Source organism: Gymnoscopelus microlampas (genome assembly GCF_963454915.1).
Source record: "Gymnoscopelus microlampas genome assembly, chromosome: 5".
Lineage (NCBI taxonomy): Eukaryota > Metazoa > Chordata > Actinopteri > Myctophiformes > Myctophidae > Gymnoscopelus > Gymnoscopelus microlampas.
Window position 1 is genome coordinate 10,578,874 of NC_139942.1, and position 17,580 is coordinate 10,596,453.

The 17,580-nt window shown below is 41.0% G+C and overlaps 1 protein-coding gene across 1 annotated transcript; it reads right to left on the reverse strand.

Annotated features, from left to right (window-relative positions):
* Positions 1-4,140: 4,140 nt before the first annotated feature.
* On the reverse strand, positions 4,141-17,488 carry LOC311045794 (uncharacterized protein). Its single transcript, XM_084057852.1, has 17 exons — positions 17,363-17,488; positions 16,729-16,857; positions 15,743-15,783; positions 14,794-14,889; positions 13,659-13,827; positions 12,894-13,013; positions 12,567-12,766; positions 11,275-11,466; positions 11,065-11,153; positions 10,386-10,463; positions 9,372-9,411; positions 9,216-9,277; positions 8,486-8,697; positions 7,793-8,034; positions 7,388-7,498; positions 7,016-7,157; positions 4,141-5,547 (listed from the first exon to the last, which is right to left on the reverse strand). Exons 2-17 carry the CDS (start codon positions 16,841-16,843, stop codon positions 5,213-5,215), a joined length of 2,244 nt encoding a protein of 747 aa, XP_083913978.1. The 5' UTR covers positions 16,844-16,857; positions 17,363-17,488; the 3' UTR covers positions 4,141-5,212.
* Positions 17,489-17,580: the final 92 nt, after the last annotated feature.

The window sequence follows — 17,580 nt, forward strand, 5'->3', positions numbered from 1 at the left end:
TACTATAAACATCTGCTTTATATATATAGGTATATATTTTGTTTTTACATAAATATTCTCTTCTGGGGGGTCCCTGGCACAAAACCTGTTAGGATGGGCGTCCGCCGTCCGCAGCTGAATACATATCAATTTGGGGCTCCCTGACACGAAAAAGTTTGAGAACCCCTGATTTAAAGCAAGCGAGAGACACTTCCCCCATCTATTCTTTGATTGTGATGTCTCCAGAACATCTGGGACAAATTTAGAGTTACATGTTTGTTTGTTTTCTTGGACCTGTTCATTTGCTTTATGCACTTAAGTTGAAGCCTTAATCTGTTAATTGGCTATAGCAGACGCGTCGCTAGGTCTCTACTAGGTCGGGGGCTTAGCCCCGCAGGCAACGGGCACATGCACGCGCGCGCAGCGCGCGTGCATGTGCCCCTCCTCCCGCGCGCGCGCGAAGCGCGCGCGCGCGATTTTTTCCGCGGATTTCGCGGATTAGGGTGCTTTTTTCCCCGTTTTTTGTTACTTTATTTCGGTTTTAGGGTTAGGGGTAGGGTTAGGTTAGGGTGATAGATATATAATTCCAAAAAAAAAAAAAAACTTTTAATTTTTTAATTTTTCATTTTTTTTTATTGGTGGCTTTGGACAAAACATTGGTGGCTATAGCCACCGAAGCCCACCCCTAACGACGCCACTGGGCTATAGCAATTCAGAAGAAGCTCTTGAATTTCGTATTAACTTCATTCAACGGCAACCCTATAAGCAAAGAAATAAGCAAAAGTTAAAAATGTATCTCTATGTTCTATGTTCCCTGAAACCTAACCTTTGCTTTCCTTGTTGGTGTATGTGCTTTATTGTCTGTTACCTTTATACATTTAAGCTTGTCAATAAAGTAACACAAAATAACAGAGTGGGCCCCCAAATATTTGGCAAAACACTAAGATTTTCACGTTTAGATCTGCTATTCTACATGTAGATCTGCTATTTTTGATTTTTTTTTGTTGCTATTTTTGAATTGGAATCCTGAAAAGTAACATTTTTATTTATAACATTTTATGCATTTAGTTATACGTATGTTAACTTTATGAACTTAAATACAAATACATTGGACATAAAAAAGACAATATCATTTTAATACTAGTCATTAATAGACTGAAGTAATTAAAGCGGGTCATGTTTGCACGTTTGGAATTGTAACAGCTGAAATCAATAATATATCAGTATTTTACGATATTAACCTGCAGGCCGCATTAAGTGAAGGTGGGGGCCGCATGTGTGCCGTAGAGAGGACCACATTTCTCATGTGGTCCGTCCATGTGACACCTATAGTGCCATTCATAGCGTTGTTGTGTAGACTCCATCCAGGGCCCTTTCCTGTTGTGCTGTGAGGGTCCATGTCTCAGCCCCATACAGCAGTACTTTGATTGATTGATTGACATTTTTATTAGGCAAAACGAATGTAAAACAACAGTTACATTTGTAATACTTTTGTCTAAAAGGTCCGTCCAAAAAAGTCCTTGCAGACTTGCTTCCGTTGAGGTACTGACTCCACTGTAGCTACGCTCAGGTCTTGAGGTCTTCTCCCATTTCAGATTTCCACACTTTCCTCATTCCATGCAGGGCATTCCAGTCAAGTGCCCTTCAGGTTCTCTTTAGTTCCGTTAGCCTGCCCTAGCCCGTCTGATATCTGGTCTAGAGGGGCGGGTTCAAAATCTCCGGAGAAAACATCCGTGGGCTCCCATTGGTTCACCGATCTGTGCGCCAGGCCCGAGCCCGTCCTCCTCCCCCAATGTGCAGCATTGAGAGCCCTGACGTCACAACATTTGGAGCGACGCCCACTGCACTCTGTTTGGCTGGGGAAATGAAAGGTTGACTCCCACTTCCTATGCCAGGAATTTGAACAGCTTGGTCCAGGCTATTATTTTTGAGCAAAACGCGAAGGAAAATAAAAGCCCGGAGATCGAGGCTACTGTTCCGTTGAAGCAGTCCAGGCCCACAAGAGGGCGAAACGGACCAATAACCAAGTTGAGAATCACACCCTTTCTGTCAACATCCTGTGCAGTTGGTTGTTTCAACAGCCCAAATGATGTATATTTCCTGTTTGAACTTCTTCTGCAGTGCAATGCTGTGGTGTTGCTATAGGCAACACCACACCACCACGCTGTGGGTGAACGAGATGAACCTGAGGCGAGGACCGCTACCACAATGATTCACCCCACTTCCCCTAATGCTTACTAAGGAGTGCGCATAACTTGTAGATTGGCTATTCTCACTACAGACAAACCATGGTATTTATAACAATAAAGCACTGTTTCCCAAGCAGTGGGTCGGGACTCCGGACCCACGTTTGGTTCAAACATTTTTATGTTGTTTTTTGTTTATATATATATTAGATTTTATTTAGACGTTCAAAAAATAAAAACACATTTCAAACACGAAAGAGAATTTCATGAATTTTCAGGAAAAAAAATCAAAGAAATTCTATTAATTTCAAAACGAATAATTTAAGAAGTAGTAACAGATCTACATGCGATGCGACACGTTGTGAGCTTGTAGATTGGCTATCTTCACTAGTTTGGTTCCCGGGGAGACTTTTAGGTCTTGAACTAAAAAGAGGCTGAATGATGAGGGTGGCAGGGGCACCTTGTCAGGCATTCGGAACTGGTGGCCAGCGAGCTGAGTTGACACTGTGGGAGCCGCGTTATTATGGATCCCACTTCAGTTCTAGGCTAAATCCGCTGTGATTGGCCAGTAGTCGCTGTGATTGACAGTTCTCGTTTTTACAACTATGCCTAAACCTAACCTTAACCCTATCCTCAGTAAAACTATGCCTAAATCTAACCCTAACCTCAATAAGACTTTGCCTAAATCTAACCTTAACCCTAACCCTAACCTCAGTAAAACTATGCCTGCCAGGGAGCCAATCAGACAGGTAAGGCGGATATATATCCTACAACGTTGATGGGATTCATAATCACGCGTGGGAGCCAACACAAGGCACAGCTAAGAGGGGGAAAGAGGTGCACCACCTACGTAGACACACTGCGGCGTGACGGCGGAGCTGATAACACCGCAGAGCTCAAGACCCTGATGCTGGATAGGAGGGAGTGGAGGGCATGCAGCGATTAAGGATTCCCGGCTAGTCCGCACTCTTGCATCACACATGACCATTATAATGTATACAAATTTATACAACAGGTACTCCCGTTCTGAAATAGGCTCTCTACCCGTGCTCAAACAAGCATGACAGCACACCTAGCCGTTCTCAAGTTAAACACATCAAAATATTGAAATCAGCTGTGCTGATCAGACTGAGTCCTCGATTACCTCGAGCGCCGTCCCGTCGGCAGGGGCAATTGTTCTGTCTCCATGTTGACTGTCAATACTTTTGTTTTCTTGGTATTGAGCTTGCGACAGATCTTCCTGCACTACATTTATACTGCCAGTAGTTAGTAGTTCCCTTCCTTCATCTCAAGACATTTAACTGTTGTTTCTAACAGATGTATTCTATTGAAACACTAGAAAAAGATGTACGTGTGAAGTACAACCAGAGACTGACATGGTAAATCATTTCTCCTTTGAAGCAAGTTTTTCATGATACTGACCATGGTCAGTATCATATCAGTATCATGGTCAGCATCATGTGAATATCATGGTCAGTATCATGTCAGTACCAGTCAGCACCACTGACCATGGTCAGTATGGACAAGACATGCCCCCTCATTAACATATGGTTGAAGAAATACAGAAATAGGTGAGGAAATGCAGAAATAATTAACCTGCACTTTCAGTGTGCAATCTTGTTGTTTATGGACTTTCGTGCCGGCCTCTCGCACCTGTTTTCAGCCCTAGTAAGCCTTGAGTTTAAAGTGCAAACATTTTCTTATACAAGGAGTCTAGCATGTCACAAATATGAAACATCTAAATATTGAATCAAGCAACTTCAAAACTGTCTGGGGTGCACACAAGATCCTGAGTAGACGATAAATGACCCCATACGTGTTTGAAAATGAAAAATGCTTTTAATAACGTTACATACTGTATGATTATAATGATGATAATAACAACAACCTATAGAGGTAGGCCTATGCATCATGTACTGTATGAAGCAATACACCTGTTCCATGGACGTAACTATTAACATAAATTAAGCTTTATCTTTACGTCTTGTTGAGCAAGTAATGTCACCAGCAGGCCAAGGGTTGGACACAAGAATCTGTTCTAAATTCACTTTGCCTGGTTAAGTAATGGTAAAGAAATATATATATATACATCATGTACAGTTTTTGTAGTTCTATAAAAAAATAAAAATAAACAGCAATATGAACCTAATTTCCATAGACAACTTTGGTGTCAGAATTAATTTTCTCAGCCAGGCAGGTGAATCTTGCCATCACGTCTGTCTGTCTGTCTGTCTGTCTGTCTGTCTGTCTGTCTGTCTGTCTTTCTGCAGCTAATCTCATAAACTATAGGACAATCAGCATCATATTTCTCGTGCATGCTGCCAGCAGACCAAGTAGCTCAATCACCAAGTATTTTTCTAATCGTCAACGATGTTGTAACTATGTTATTTTTGTGAATTGATGATTGCTAAGCAATCAGCCTTCCAGGCGATGGGATTTGCAGCCTGCAAGGCTAGGGACCAGACCTAGCCAATTCAGGCACAAGTTGTCTGCCAGGCGTATGGGATCTATTCTCCTGTTGACTGCTGCAACTATATTGTATCCAAGCTGATTATCTATGAATGTAAAAAAAATAATTAATACAAATTCACCTACCACTGGTAGATTCTCGGCGCTAGGACCTGAAGCATTTGTTTTAGATGTCCCTGGTTTTGTTTCAAACGGAATTCTGGGAATCACAGTCCAAACGGTCACCAAAAAAGGCTACTAAAAATACTTTTTAGGATAGCTCCACTGAAATATAGGAGAGATTTCAAAATGGAAAATCACCACTAGTGAAAATGAGTGAAAGGTTAAAAATATGTTTGCAAAATGCCAAAACACAAGACAAAAATAAACAAAAATGTATTCATCCACAAGACAGAATTCAGTGGTTCCTGGAATAAAATAAAGGTGCAGGTCAGAACACATTACAATCAAGTCCAAGAGGGATACTTACAGTATGGGTCTGTTCAAGCATGAAAACCCAAGAGTTGTGAAATCCTGCTGATAAGACCATTTCTAGTCAGACAACATCCTCAACAGAGGTGGCTTCTATAAATAACAAATCAAGGTTTGTCCAAACCCAGATGGTGATAAAGGGTGGGATCTAGTTGATGAAGCGCAGCGATCATCTTCGAAGACGCTTCTTTCCCTTTATTTCGCACCATGTCGATGAATTGCCGCGCTTTCTCTTCTCTGTATTCCTTCGATTTGATCAAGTTCATCTCTTCATCGATGAAAACCTTCTCTTGCAGTAGTTTGTCCAGCAGACCGTTGAGCACGGCCCCCGACACACGTGTAACAAAATCGGACCGCACGGACAGCAACGTCTCCGCTCCATGTGATGTCATCGTCACTGTCGACGCGTTTGGCTGACTCGGGCCGGGGCCTGGATGGTATTCTGAAGGAAAGATAGGACATTGTTTTCGTGTAACAATTAATATGCAGTACATTATTAAACTGTCTGATTAATTAATGAGACTTTTATAATTGCAGTTCCATTTGAACAAAGACAAGCATTATTATACAACAGGTAGTTCCGACCTAGTTGACCTAGTTCAAGCCATGCTTAAATGAGCATGACAGCATACCTATCCGTTTGTAAATGAAAACTAATCACAATATCAAATGTGGCTAGGCTATCAGTTTGTATGGTAGCTAAATCTGGCATTTGAAAATTAAGAATTTCTCTCAACTATCTTACTTACAATGAGATTGAGCTGTTACATTGGTTTCTCTTGTGGTATTGATTCATTTTGAGAAAGTTTGTTGTGGCACAAAGCCATCTCAATGGTCTGGACTGGCTGAGTAAACAGGGACATACTGTAGTAGTTGTCTCTGTCAGACCTCAGGAGATGACACTTGCAAAAAGGTTGTATTTTGATAGCAAATTGCCCCACAATATCAATACATTTTGATGTGTTTTATTTTGATGGTGACGATTGTATATTCGCAATATAGTCGAGGGTGGCTTTACCATGATTATTGGTATAATCATGGCATGCTTGCGGAACTCGGTTCCACCTCATTCCTGACCACATAACTGTTGTGCCAATGCTCACGGCAAAGCAAACCTTTTGTGTAATATTGCTCAGTTCCCTACCCCAAAACAAGGGAAATGATAATAACCAACAAATCTCTTGAAATAAAATTCACGTTAATATATGGCTCTGTGTGTGGGCCAGTTCCACTCCATATCATCTTGGCCATTACATCATAGACAGGGGGGACAGCAGGTCTGATGTAATGCATTCATGAAAATATGTAATAACATAGTTGTTGTTGACAGATTGTTTAAACAGGCCTATTCAGTGAATGTCTAGCTTGGCCTACAGAGTGCACTAAAGGTTTGGCACACACACACACACACACACACACACACACACACACACACACACACACACACACACACACACACACACACACACACACACACACACACACACACACACACACACACACACACACACACACACACACACACACACACACACACACACACACGCACGGCTTTGTAGATAAAAACATGCCAAGGTTGATCATTTCTCACCAACCTTTTTGTACAGAAGACAGTGATGAGTATTATAACTATAACATATACATATTTAAAGGGTGGTGGTGGCTGTGTGTCTACAAATTATATATATTATATATGGTCTAGAATGGAGTCGGGTTACCTCAACATGCAGAACATGTGAACAATTTTTGATTCATGTCTAAATGGTCATATTCTGACCACAACTTACTCATCATTGTACTGATTGTAATGAATTTCTAAAGTAAGGTTTTACATCTATCCAAATGCCAAGACAGTTATGATGGAGAAGATACAGTTTAATCGTGATTAAACAGAATGACTCTGTCTTTACCTTCCAGTGCAATGTTTCCCTTCCAGACCTGGTTGTTCTGAGGGCCCAGTAATTTCAATGAGACGACCTCTTCTTTGAGACCCATGTTCACCTCAAACGTTGGATGGAAATTTGGTCCATAGTTCAGACGATACGTCCCAGCCTGTAAAGAGATGAATGTTAAATTGATAGAACTATTGAACTCTGTATTGTATTCATTTAGTAGTGCTAGTAGTAGTAGTAGTTGCAACTGTATTAATAATACTAGTATGTATTTGGTGGTGGTAGTAGTAGTAGTAGTAAATTAAAGAACTTCATCACTTTTCCTTCGTTTTAACATACAATAATTTCTTAATGTGTCTAATGTGTCTATAAAGTATTAATATGTGATACCTCAGGTTGTACTTCATATGAAGTACATTGCAGACTGTAGTCTTGGTATGGGGTCAGAACACATTCGGAGGTGGTCTCGATGTGTTCATCCTTGATATGATTTGCCATCACCTAAAATGACACCAACAGAACTTGTGACCAGATGGTTCAATCATAACGCCTGGTACGTGGGCATACTTCTCTGACTTTGTACACATAAGTCTTTGTTACTGTCAGTACCAGAGTATCTTTTATCCTTATACTATGAACTTTGGTCTTACATTGGTTGTCAAAATGTGTCCATATCTACAGACCAGCCTCTGTGTCTTTTCAAAAAGATAATCCATTTCATGTTTTGGTACAATAAGTCTAAAGAGTTTCAAACTCTCTACTAGGTATGGTACTTAACAGATGACATCATTTTACCTCTTTGATATCCATATTACTTGGCAACATTAATACACTCAGTTTCCGTATGTGACATCTCGGTGGTCGAAGGAACAGCAGGACTTGACCATAGGTTGGTATTATGTAGTTGTAAATCTTCCACAGGAGCCCAAACAGAGACAGGTGGGTCACATTTATAATCACGTGCGTCTTGGTCACTTCCTGTGGTTCTAGGAAGTTCACCCCCTCCTTTGTGATGTGGGCCACAGACAGGTCATCACCTATGAAAGGTTTTGAATATATTATAGATTACATTTCGAACGAACGAAATGTGTGATTCTTCTGTCAGATGCATCCCACCTTAGATTTCAACATAAGGGCAGCGCCTTACACTGCATCTACACCAGAATTTTCAAAGCGTGGATATGCATGGCGCATACAGCGTGTTTGTTTAGATGCAATTTATATCAATTATACCGGCTACACCAGGCGATACGTGAGTCCTGCATACGCAGGCTTTAAAATGCACCAGAAAATTCTCTGGTGCAGATCGGCCGTCATGGGGAGCAGTTAGGTGTTAAGTAAATGTCTTGCTCATGGACACCTCAACCCATTGCCAGGGCTGGGAGTCGAACTTAGGACCTTATACTTCGCAGGCAGGCTGTCTACCCATTCAGCTACGGTCGCCAATAATTGGTAAATGATTGGACGATTCTAAGACCAGTGCCTCGCCGGGTGTGACCTCACAGTGTGGCAGGTGTAGCTGGCAGATAGATTCCTGAGGACACTGGATGTCAAACAGAGGCCCTGCTGGCCCTCCTGTTGACGGGAGCCATCTTTCATCCCACTGAACAGTCCTGTAGAGGACTTCTCCTTCTCCTGTTGTTCCAAACACCAACCGTGTCACACTGCACTGGAACAGCCCCGTCCCAGGCAACTTGAACCTGTGACACAAAACAACCATTTACAAGTGGTGTATGTGACATTATTTTGTTAAATGGATACCAATTTCATCCAATGAAGGGGAAAGAGAACTCATACAGGATGCAAGACCAACAAGTGAAATTACAAGTTATGAAACAAGGGAATAGAACTTGAACACTATAAAATGTATGATAAATGGGTTCTTTCTCCTGGTTGGATGAAAGCGGTGTACCACCTGAATATGTGTTTGTTTCCTGTTTACTAAAGAGCTGGAGAGAGGGGGAGACACCTGTTACGGAACTTTTGTTTTAACCAAAAAATAACACTTACAGACCCTTTAAAATAGGCTAATATAATGTGTTGTGTTGACTTCATTAGGTCTCATCTTGCCACATGTTGCATCACATTCATTTACAATCACAGTGGTTTGTTGAATAGAAACAACATGACACAGGAAGACTCAGCTGTGGCGAGTGATGGTTCAAATAGTTCTACATTATATAAGAAGGTACCAATGAAGCTGATTAGGATGAGTTACCTGTATTCAATGATTGTCACTTCTGCTGTCTGTTCTGTTTGCACGCTCGGTGTAAAAACGGTCTGAAAGACAGAACGCAATAACAGAAAAACAATCAGTTACTGTCCTGATGTTCAGTCTGAGTGATTATTCTGTAGAGGAGCTGCTTTTACTCACAATGTCCATGTTTGGATGATCGACCTTAACAGAGGAGAGTCTAGAAAGACAGACAGACAGACAGACAGACAGACAGACAGACAGACAGACAGACAGACAGACAGACAGACAGACAGAAACGATCCACAGAAACGATCCACAGAATTAATTAATAATGCACAGGTAGTGACACAGACAAGACCCGGCCACAACAACTCTGCCAATCGGGCTCAGTATTGGCACGGCAGGTTGTGCGTCGTTTTGCAGAGTGGGAGACTGAGGTTCGATCCCAGCTCGGGGCGAAACACTACGCATAGTAAGATAAGATTGGATAAGATGCGATGAGATGCGATGAGATCTTTACTGTATTGATACCGGAGGGGAAATTCAGTCTCCAAAGACAGCACAGACAGATACAGTTACAGGGCAAAAAGCAGGATAGCAGAGGTTTATCTACTACTGACTAGTAGATAAAAGTCCCTGTTTTGCAAGTCCAAGTCAAGACTCAAGTCTAGACTGTCAAGACCCATTCAAGTCCTAAACCTTCTGTTTAGCCCATTGCAAGTGGAGCAGGCTCTACCACATCATGACACTAGGTGTCACTGACAGGGTTTCTGACTAATAACATTATTAGTTGAGGAAGCTAAATTAATTGCATTAATGTTTCGTGGGACACGTTTTAAACACTCTAATATTTGGGCTTGTTTGAAGGTATTAAGTGACTGTGTTAAAGTCATAAAATTTGTGACTTGAGTCTCAAGTCCACACTTCTGGTAGATAGAGCAGGGTAAAAGACATCACACTCAAAGAAACACCCATCAGTGATAAACAAAATACAAAATACATATATACAATATATACCCTTAACAGTGCTTGCATAATGCAGGACAAAGGAAATACAAGAGAACGCACAGTAAGCATGTCTAATAGTGTCCATACTGTACTGAACTGAGCAAGTCTATTGAATGAGCCGAGTGACCAACATGAGCCTCATTACATCTTGGGAATAACAGACATGAAGATGTTTTTACTCACAGTGGAATAAGTACAGCTGGTTCTAACTCTCCTGCTCTCTGGGTCTTCTGCTTGGCTGCTCCTCCTCCCCCCCACCTCCTGACAACACCACAGACAGTTAATGGTTTTAAAAAAGGACTAAAAAACTACCTTTTAACAAAGCCTTCTCTTAATTTTAACCTTAAGCTAGTGATCTTATCCCATAGCATACTCCACCAGAAAGGTTTGGTTCGTGAGTGCTGACCAATCACAGTAACCGGCTGGCCAAAACATATCGGAGGCACAGAACAACCAAATTGAGTTCTGAGCACATCGTGGTTTTGTGCCGAACCAAACTTTTCTAGTGGAGTATGCAGCTACCTTTAGGCTTCTATGGCTTTGTGTGATTTTATGTTTTTTTTCTTTCTCTAATTAAAAATGTCCTACTTATGCATATGACAGTTTACTCTGAGCCACTTGTAAATTGCACTAACCAATAAAATGTATTATTAATAAACACAAGAGTTTACACATTGTATATTAGTGAAAAAGTCGGAAATCGGCGGTGCTGGGGGTAATTTGTCACCAAGTGACACATTAGAGAACTTTGTTTTTGTGATTCAAGTAATCAATTAATTAGTTATGTTTTCAATTAAGCAATGAGCATAATAAACAATAAACATAAGAGCAGAAGTGGAGGTGGATGGTGGTGTGACTCAACCTGTAGGTCATGACGGAGCATACTGCCACACACAGCAGACAGATGACAAGACCCAATGTGGTCAGCAACTTCAAGACACCAAAGGAATTCTGTACAGAGAAAGAGACAGCATGCAGGTTTAATGGCGTGCGTGCGTGCGTGCGTGCGTGCGTGCGTGCGTGCGTGCGTGCGTGCGTGCGTGCGTGCGTGCGTGCGTGCGTGCGTCCTCACCTCCAAGGGGTAGTGAGCCCTGAGCACAGCAAAGCTGCTGAGATGATTCCAGAGACACATGGTGTGTGTAGAGTTGGTAGACTGTTGAAAGCAGCCATGTGTGTCCCAGGCCCCTCCCTTACCGTCCTGTCCTTGTGCTCCAGCCTTCCAATAGACACAGATGAAGCTCACCTCTGATCCATTCTGTACCTCCTGATACACAATCAAGAATCAAAAATCATTTATTTGTGACAAACTTATACAAGTACAAGCAGTGAAATGTTGAAGGGACTTGTTCCACAATAAACCCACTCTATCTCAGTCTTATTAGTTGTGGTTGAAACATAGTATTAGCCTAGTACTAAACAGGTAACACACCGGTAGAGGATATTATATTATATTACATTTCTACTTTTTATACATTTGAAGTCATATTTTTCTCAAATGCTATTTCTACAAAACATATGTTATTACGTGTTTGTATTCAGCAAGCCCACACAGTTCTACAGGAACTGCCTTTTCTAGTTTGGTGTAATCCTCTCCATCATTTAGTGTTATTGTTAAAGAAATTGTTTAAAGCGATATTTCACTTTTTTTTTTAAAGGCTAATTTTATCGTCTACTCAGGCCTTTGTGAGCACCCCGCACAGTTTTTAAGTTGCTTGATTCAGTATTTAGATATTTGATATTCATTTTATCCGACACGCCCCCTTCCTATGCAAACCCATTGGAACTTCAAACTCCATTTTGACCATGTTGTTAGATTAATCGGAAACACCCGTCCTTGGTTCTGGTGACTGATATTGTCATTCTAATACGTGAGGAGACTGTGTTTTTGACTGACTTTCGTGACTTTTTTCATTTTTAATTAATTTAATTTCATTTAATTAAATAAATGAAAAAAAGGTTTTGAAAAAACGTGGCCCCCTCACGTATTAGGATCAGTTCTTGATGAATCTTACATGGTTAAAATGGAATTTGAAGTTGGGTTTGTATAGGAAGGAGGCGTGTCTGATAAAATATCAAATATCTAAACACTGAATCAAGCAACTTATAAACTGTCTGGGGGGCTCACAAAACCCTGAGTGGACGATAAAATTACCCAATTTATTTTTTAAAGTGAAATATCCCTTTAAGTGTCTAATATGCTTGTGGTGTGACAGACATTGCCAAGGGTTTTCATACATCTAAGATGTTCATGTTCTGCATCGGGCAGAAGGATATAGAGTGTATACATCTGTATACACAGGATCAATAAAGGTATCTATCTATCTAGCTATGTTGTCTAGATGTAGACCGCTGCTATTGGCTCACCTGTAAGTGTCTGAATATAAGGATGACAGGTGTGTCCAGGTGTTCTGTGGAAGGGTTGGATACTACAACTGACACCACTTTAGAGTAGATCTGATATTCAGGATATACACCATCCTTCTGGTATCCGCTGAGATGCTCAAAGGAGTGGTTTACAAACTTCTCCAGATTCTTGTAGGTCACCAACGCAGCGAAAGCAAAACCTGTACGAGAAATGAGAAGGATTTGTTGATAGAGTATGGATTATGTGTCAAAGGAGAGGAGAGGATGACAGAGGAGAGGAGATGAGAGGAGGAGAAGGGAGGAGACGAGACAAGACAAGGAGTTTACCAGGGTATGTTCCAGTTCCAGTGGCTGTGTTCCAGTCAGTGCTTACACTAGCATAATCACTGCTCAGATAGATTGGTCCAGAGGGCGGAGTCATTCCCTTCCTCACGTAAAGCTCCACCTCTACTGAGACAAAAATGCAAAATTCTTCAAAAGAATTTCAAGATCTTTCAAAAATGTTCAAGCTTGTATATCTGCTAATTTTTAAAACCCACTGTTCTAAATCATTTTTTGAAAAATGTATGCTGCTATAGGCCTATATATGGCTACAATCTAAAATGACACGGATGCTTTCTCGGTTTGAATGGGTTAAATCAAATATCTGTTGACATTATGGTGGTGGTAGAAATACTCAGTTGTTATTTCTTATTCAAATAAAAGCAGCAATACCAAATGTAGAAATATTCCTGTTACAAGTAAAAGTCCTGCATTACAAATGTTACTTGAGTAAAAACAGTATAGGCATCAACAATGTGCTTAATATACCAAATATACAAGTAGCACCCTCATTATGCAGAATGGCCCATTTCACAATTGTGTTTGTAGTTTGTGCTTACATTTTATTTTGAATATCCTTGGTATAAAATAGGGCTTAAGTGGTTAATGATTTGTAACAACAATCTAAATCTGATGTAAGTATAAGTATAAATTACTGGAAAATGGAATTAGTCCATTTACGTAAAAGTTCCTCAATATTGTACTTCAGTATTACTTGAGTAAATGTACTTACATTCCACCATTACATTATGGACATCACTGGAACAGTACCTGTCTGGTTTTCCTCTATGTGGTAGTGGCTGTCATTAAGCTGGGGTCCAATGAGCCTTATAGCATCCTCCACTACCTCCAGTAACACTGTCACCTTGTCACTGTCACTGCCAAGCTCATCCAGGTCACCAGGGGACACCAACAGGTCATCCACCTCTGTAAACAGTTCCTACCCAACAGAGACAGAAACAGCAAGGAGAAATGAGAGCTATGTGTGCGTGCGTGCGTGCGTCCGTGCGTGCGTGCGTGTGTGTGGTGGAGTTTCGCTGGGCCACCAGACAGCTAAGCACTCTAGCGAGGCGAGCCAGTGCAGTGGAGACAGAGTTCAGCACCAAGGACAGTGCACCTGCCTGTGGCAAATCATTGAGGGGAGTATACGTGCCTATTTATTTACTCATTCAGCCTGATGTGATGACACCTGCGCTCTGACCAGCTAGCTGGAAACAAGCTAAGCTTCCACTATGTAATGCTCTCACTCTGTCCCAGTCCTTGCTGGCAACTTGGGACTTTGACTGACTGAAGGCCTTGAAACTGTTTGCATGGACTTACCCCAGACCGGGAAGAATTCTGTGTTGGTTTGGTCAGTCATCACAGTGAGTACTAGTATTACCATAATGTTGAGCTCCAAATGTCCACACAAGTATAGTAGAATGTGAGAAATAGATTGTGAGGACAATTTTCCTGGTCCTAACAAGACAAAATTATGTTTAAAGTTATACTAACAATTAGGATAAGATTCAGGTTAGGGTTGGACATTTAGAGGTTAGGTCTAGAGGAATTATGCCCTATTTATACTTAGTGTTGTGCATCGAAAAATGGCTACAAGCTCACAACTGTGTAAGTTCTAAGCAGCTATTTTCCGTTTTAGGGTTAAACTTTAAAAAAAGTAATTCATAAAGTTGCTGGCCTAAAATGTTGATGTTCCCACAAGTATAATAATACAAACGTGTGTGTGTGTGTGTGTGTGTGTGTGTGTGTGTGTGTGTGTGTGTGTGTGTGTGTGTGTGTGTGTGTGTGTGTGTGTGTGTGCGTGCGTGCGTGCGTGCGTGCGTGCGTGCGTGCGTGCGTGCGTGCGTGCGTGCGTGCGTGCGTGCGTGCGTGCGTGCGTGCGTGCGTGCGTGCGTGTGTGTGTTACCTCCAGCAGTACATCTCCATGGCTTGGCTTTCCATCAGACAGCTCATTGCAGCTGTTCCACATCAGGGACAAGATGTTAGACAGGCCTGATGAAGACTGGACAGACAGACAGACAGACAGACAGACAGACAGACAGACAGACAGACAGACAGACAGACAGACAGACAGACTGTCACATCCTTTGCTGCATGTCATTACCAATGATGGAAAGTAACACAATTAATTTCCTCAAGTACTGTACCATTTTGAGTTTTTTATTATTTTTTATTTCCAATTTTCTGTACTTTTACTTCTACTCCACTACATCTCACAGGCAAATATTGTACTTTTACTCCACTACAATTATTTGAAAGACCTGTGCAAGACCAATTTGTGAACCCGAACTCGATGTGAGAGAAGATCATAGTGCAAGTGTGTCCTGGCAACTCCAACTGTTAGAAAAGGCCTAACATTTTGCAAGTTAAATTGTGTTGGAGACCTTCTTGATGTGACTTCTAAAGGTTAGGGTTGAGTCCAGGAGGTACTTGAACTCTGTACTTGAACATACAGTAACCACTTCAGCCAGGTATAGCAGATCTACAAGTCCTAAAATGTTGATGTTCCCACAAGTATAATAATACAAACGTGTGTGTGTGTGTGTGTGTGTGTGTGTGTGTGTGTGTGTGTGTGTGTGTGTGTGCGCGCGCGATGCAACGCATTGTGAGCTTGTAGATCTGCTATTTTCAAAAGATGTGTATATATTTAAAAACTTTAAATGGCACATTTAATTTAATGAGTACTTACTTGTAAGTTAACAGAGTATTTCTATATTGGAGTATTGATACTTTTATTTAAGTTAAAAAATGTGAGTACTTTTCCCACCACTGGTCACTCTCTGCTCTCTGTCTGCATTTCCTGTCTCACTCATTCACTCTGATGATAGGATATATTGTGGGATAGATCAACTTACCTGAGCAGCTGTGTCTGCTTTGAACTGTTCACACTGCACCTCTGCATGGAAGAGAATGGGGACACTACTGTATTATAGTGACAAACATATGACATCTGCTCTAACTTCTTGTTTCATTCTCTAATGGGCAGAAACTTAATAGCAGCAGCAAAAAAACAGCTTTGTGCTTAGCATGTTCTTAAACATGTTGTTTCTACTGTGATCAGGCATAGAGCACTGACATGTTTTTCTACAAGTGAGAAAATACAATATTCACTCACTGTTAGCATAATATGGTTGAATGAAATATACATTTGTTTTTGTGATGAAGATCCATTTATCTTGACGTTACAATTATTTGAGCTTGGAAATTAAACAGAAAAATTATGAAAAATGGAGGCAATAGCTATAAATCAGAAGATAGTTTATTACAGATGTTAGTGTAGTGTTCTGTCCCAAAAGAATATGGACTCAACGTTTTAGACCTCTTTTATTGTCCAATCACACCCATGGTCTTCTCACATGTTTTCAATTAATAAATAACCATTATGATGGCAATGTTCTTTAGTGTGACCAAACGTCATATTTTACCCAGACTTTCTTTTAAATAAATTCCTCAAAATGTTTGGGTTTTGGCTTCGGGTGTACCACAGACCATGTATTTACAATACGGGTTTGTTCGGAAATACACTCTGAGAGAGCTGCATGGGAGTGCATCCCGGTGCTCTCTGGCCATTCAGACATTCAGACTGGTCAGAGCGCCACAGATTCTCAGAGCGTATGTCGAACACACCCAGGGTGCTGCACTGATGTTTATGCTGAGTTAGGTTGGTAACATTGTATCCAGTCCATGGGCCTTTCCTTACTTAACCTAATTTGAATGAAATACGTAATAGATACATACATCTAAAAATATACAAGAGGCATATCTTCTAGGATAACACCTGACACAAAAACTGAAATAGAACCCTCAAAAAGGGTCAGGAATTGAAAATCGAGCATCTCACCTGAGCATGGGGTCCCTTCGTTGCCATAGTTACTGTATCCACTACTACAATTGCACCAGTAGGTCCCGTTTCGGTTTTGACAAGTCCCCATCCTGCCACAAGTGTCCCCATCCATACATTCATCTATGTCTGGGGGGGGGGGGGGGGGGGGTGGAGAGAGAGAACATACTAGGGCTGAAAAGATCTACAAGCTCACGTCACAACACGTCATAATGCAATGAGTTGTGAGCTAGATCGGCTATTTTCGCAATTTGTTTTGTATGCCACCATTGTACAATGAATTATAATACAGGGTTAATCAGTCTAATTGAGTAAGTCGATTATTATTTAAAAAAAATCTATACATTTTTTGCTATATAAGAAATAATGTATTTTGGTTAATTTCCCAGCCCTAGAATAGTACTTAAGTTGGCATGAAAAATGCTTCCAAACGTCTGCATTGAAGTTTTTCTGCTTCAGCACCTTCTTACTTTTAAACTGTTTATAATGATGTTCTGCATAGTAGTGTATATCTGTCTGTCATTTAGTGTCTCCATGAATTGAATACGTGAGGACCCCAATTGAAACAAGCCATTGGGCTTTTTTGGGCTTTTCAATCCTATTTAGTTGACCTTGTATTTTGAAGTGTACTCACCACTGCAGCCGTCACCTGTAGAGGAGAGATCAGTGTATCCTGGCACACAGGTGCAAGTGTAGGTACCAATATGGTTAGTACAGTAGGCATTGGGACCACATATCCCAGAGTCCGGCAAACACTCATTAGAATCTGGCAAGAGAAATAATCAGCTATTATGTCCATAGGAAATAATATGTGCATAACCTCTGAAACAAATAGTGAATATCATTGAAGAA

Bases quoted from the DNA above. Each gene is read 5' to 3' on its own strand.
- LOC311045794 (XM_084057852.1), bottom strand. From the start codon at position 16,843: ATGGATGGGGACACTTGTGGCAGGATGGGGACTTGTCAAAACCGAAAC. The intron at 13,828-14,793 runs GTAACACACACA...TCTGTTGGGTAG, and splicing joins ATGGAGATGTACTGCTGGAG to GAACTGTTTACAGAGGTGGA. The intron at 10,464-11,064 runs GTTGAGTCACAC...TGGTGTTGTCAG, and splicing joins TGCTCCGTCATGACCTACAG to GAGGTGGGGGGGAGGAGGAG.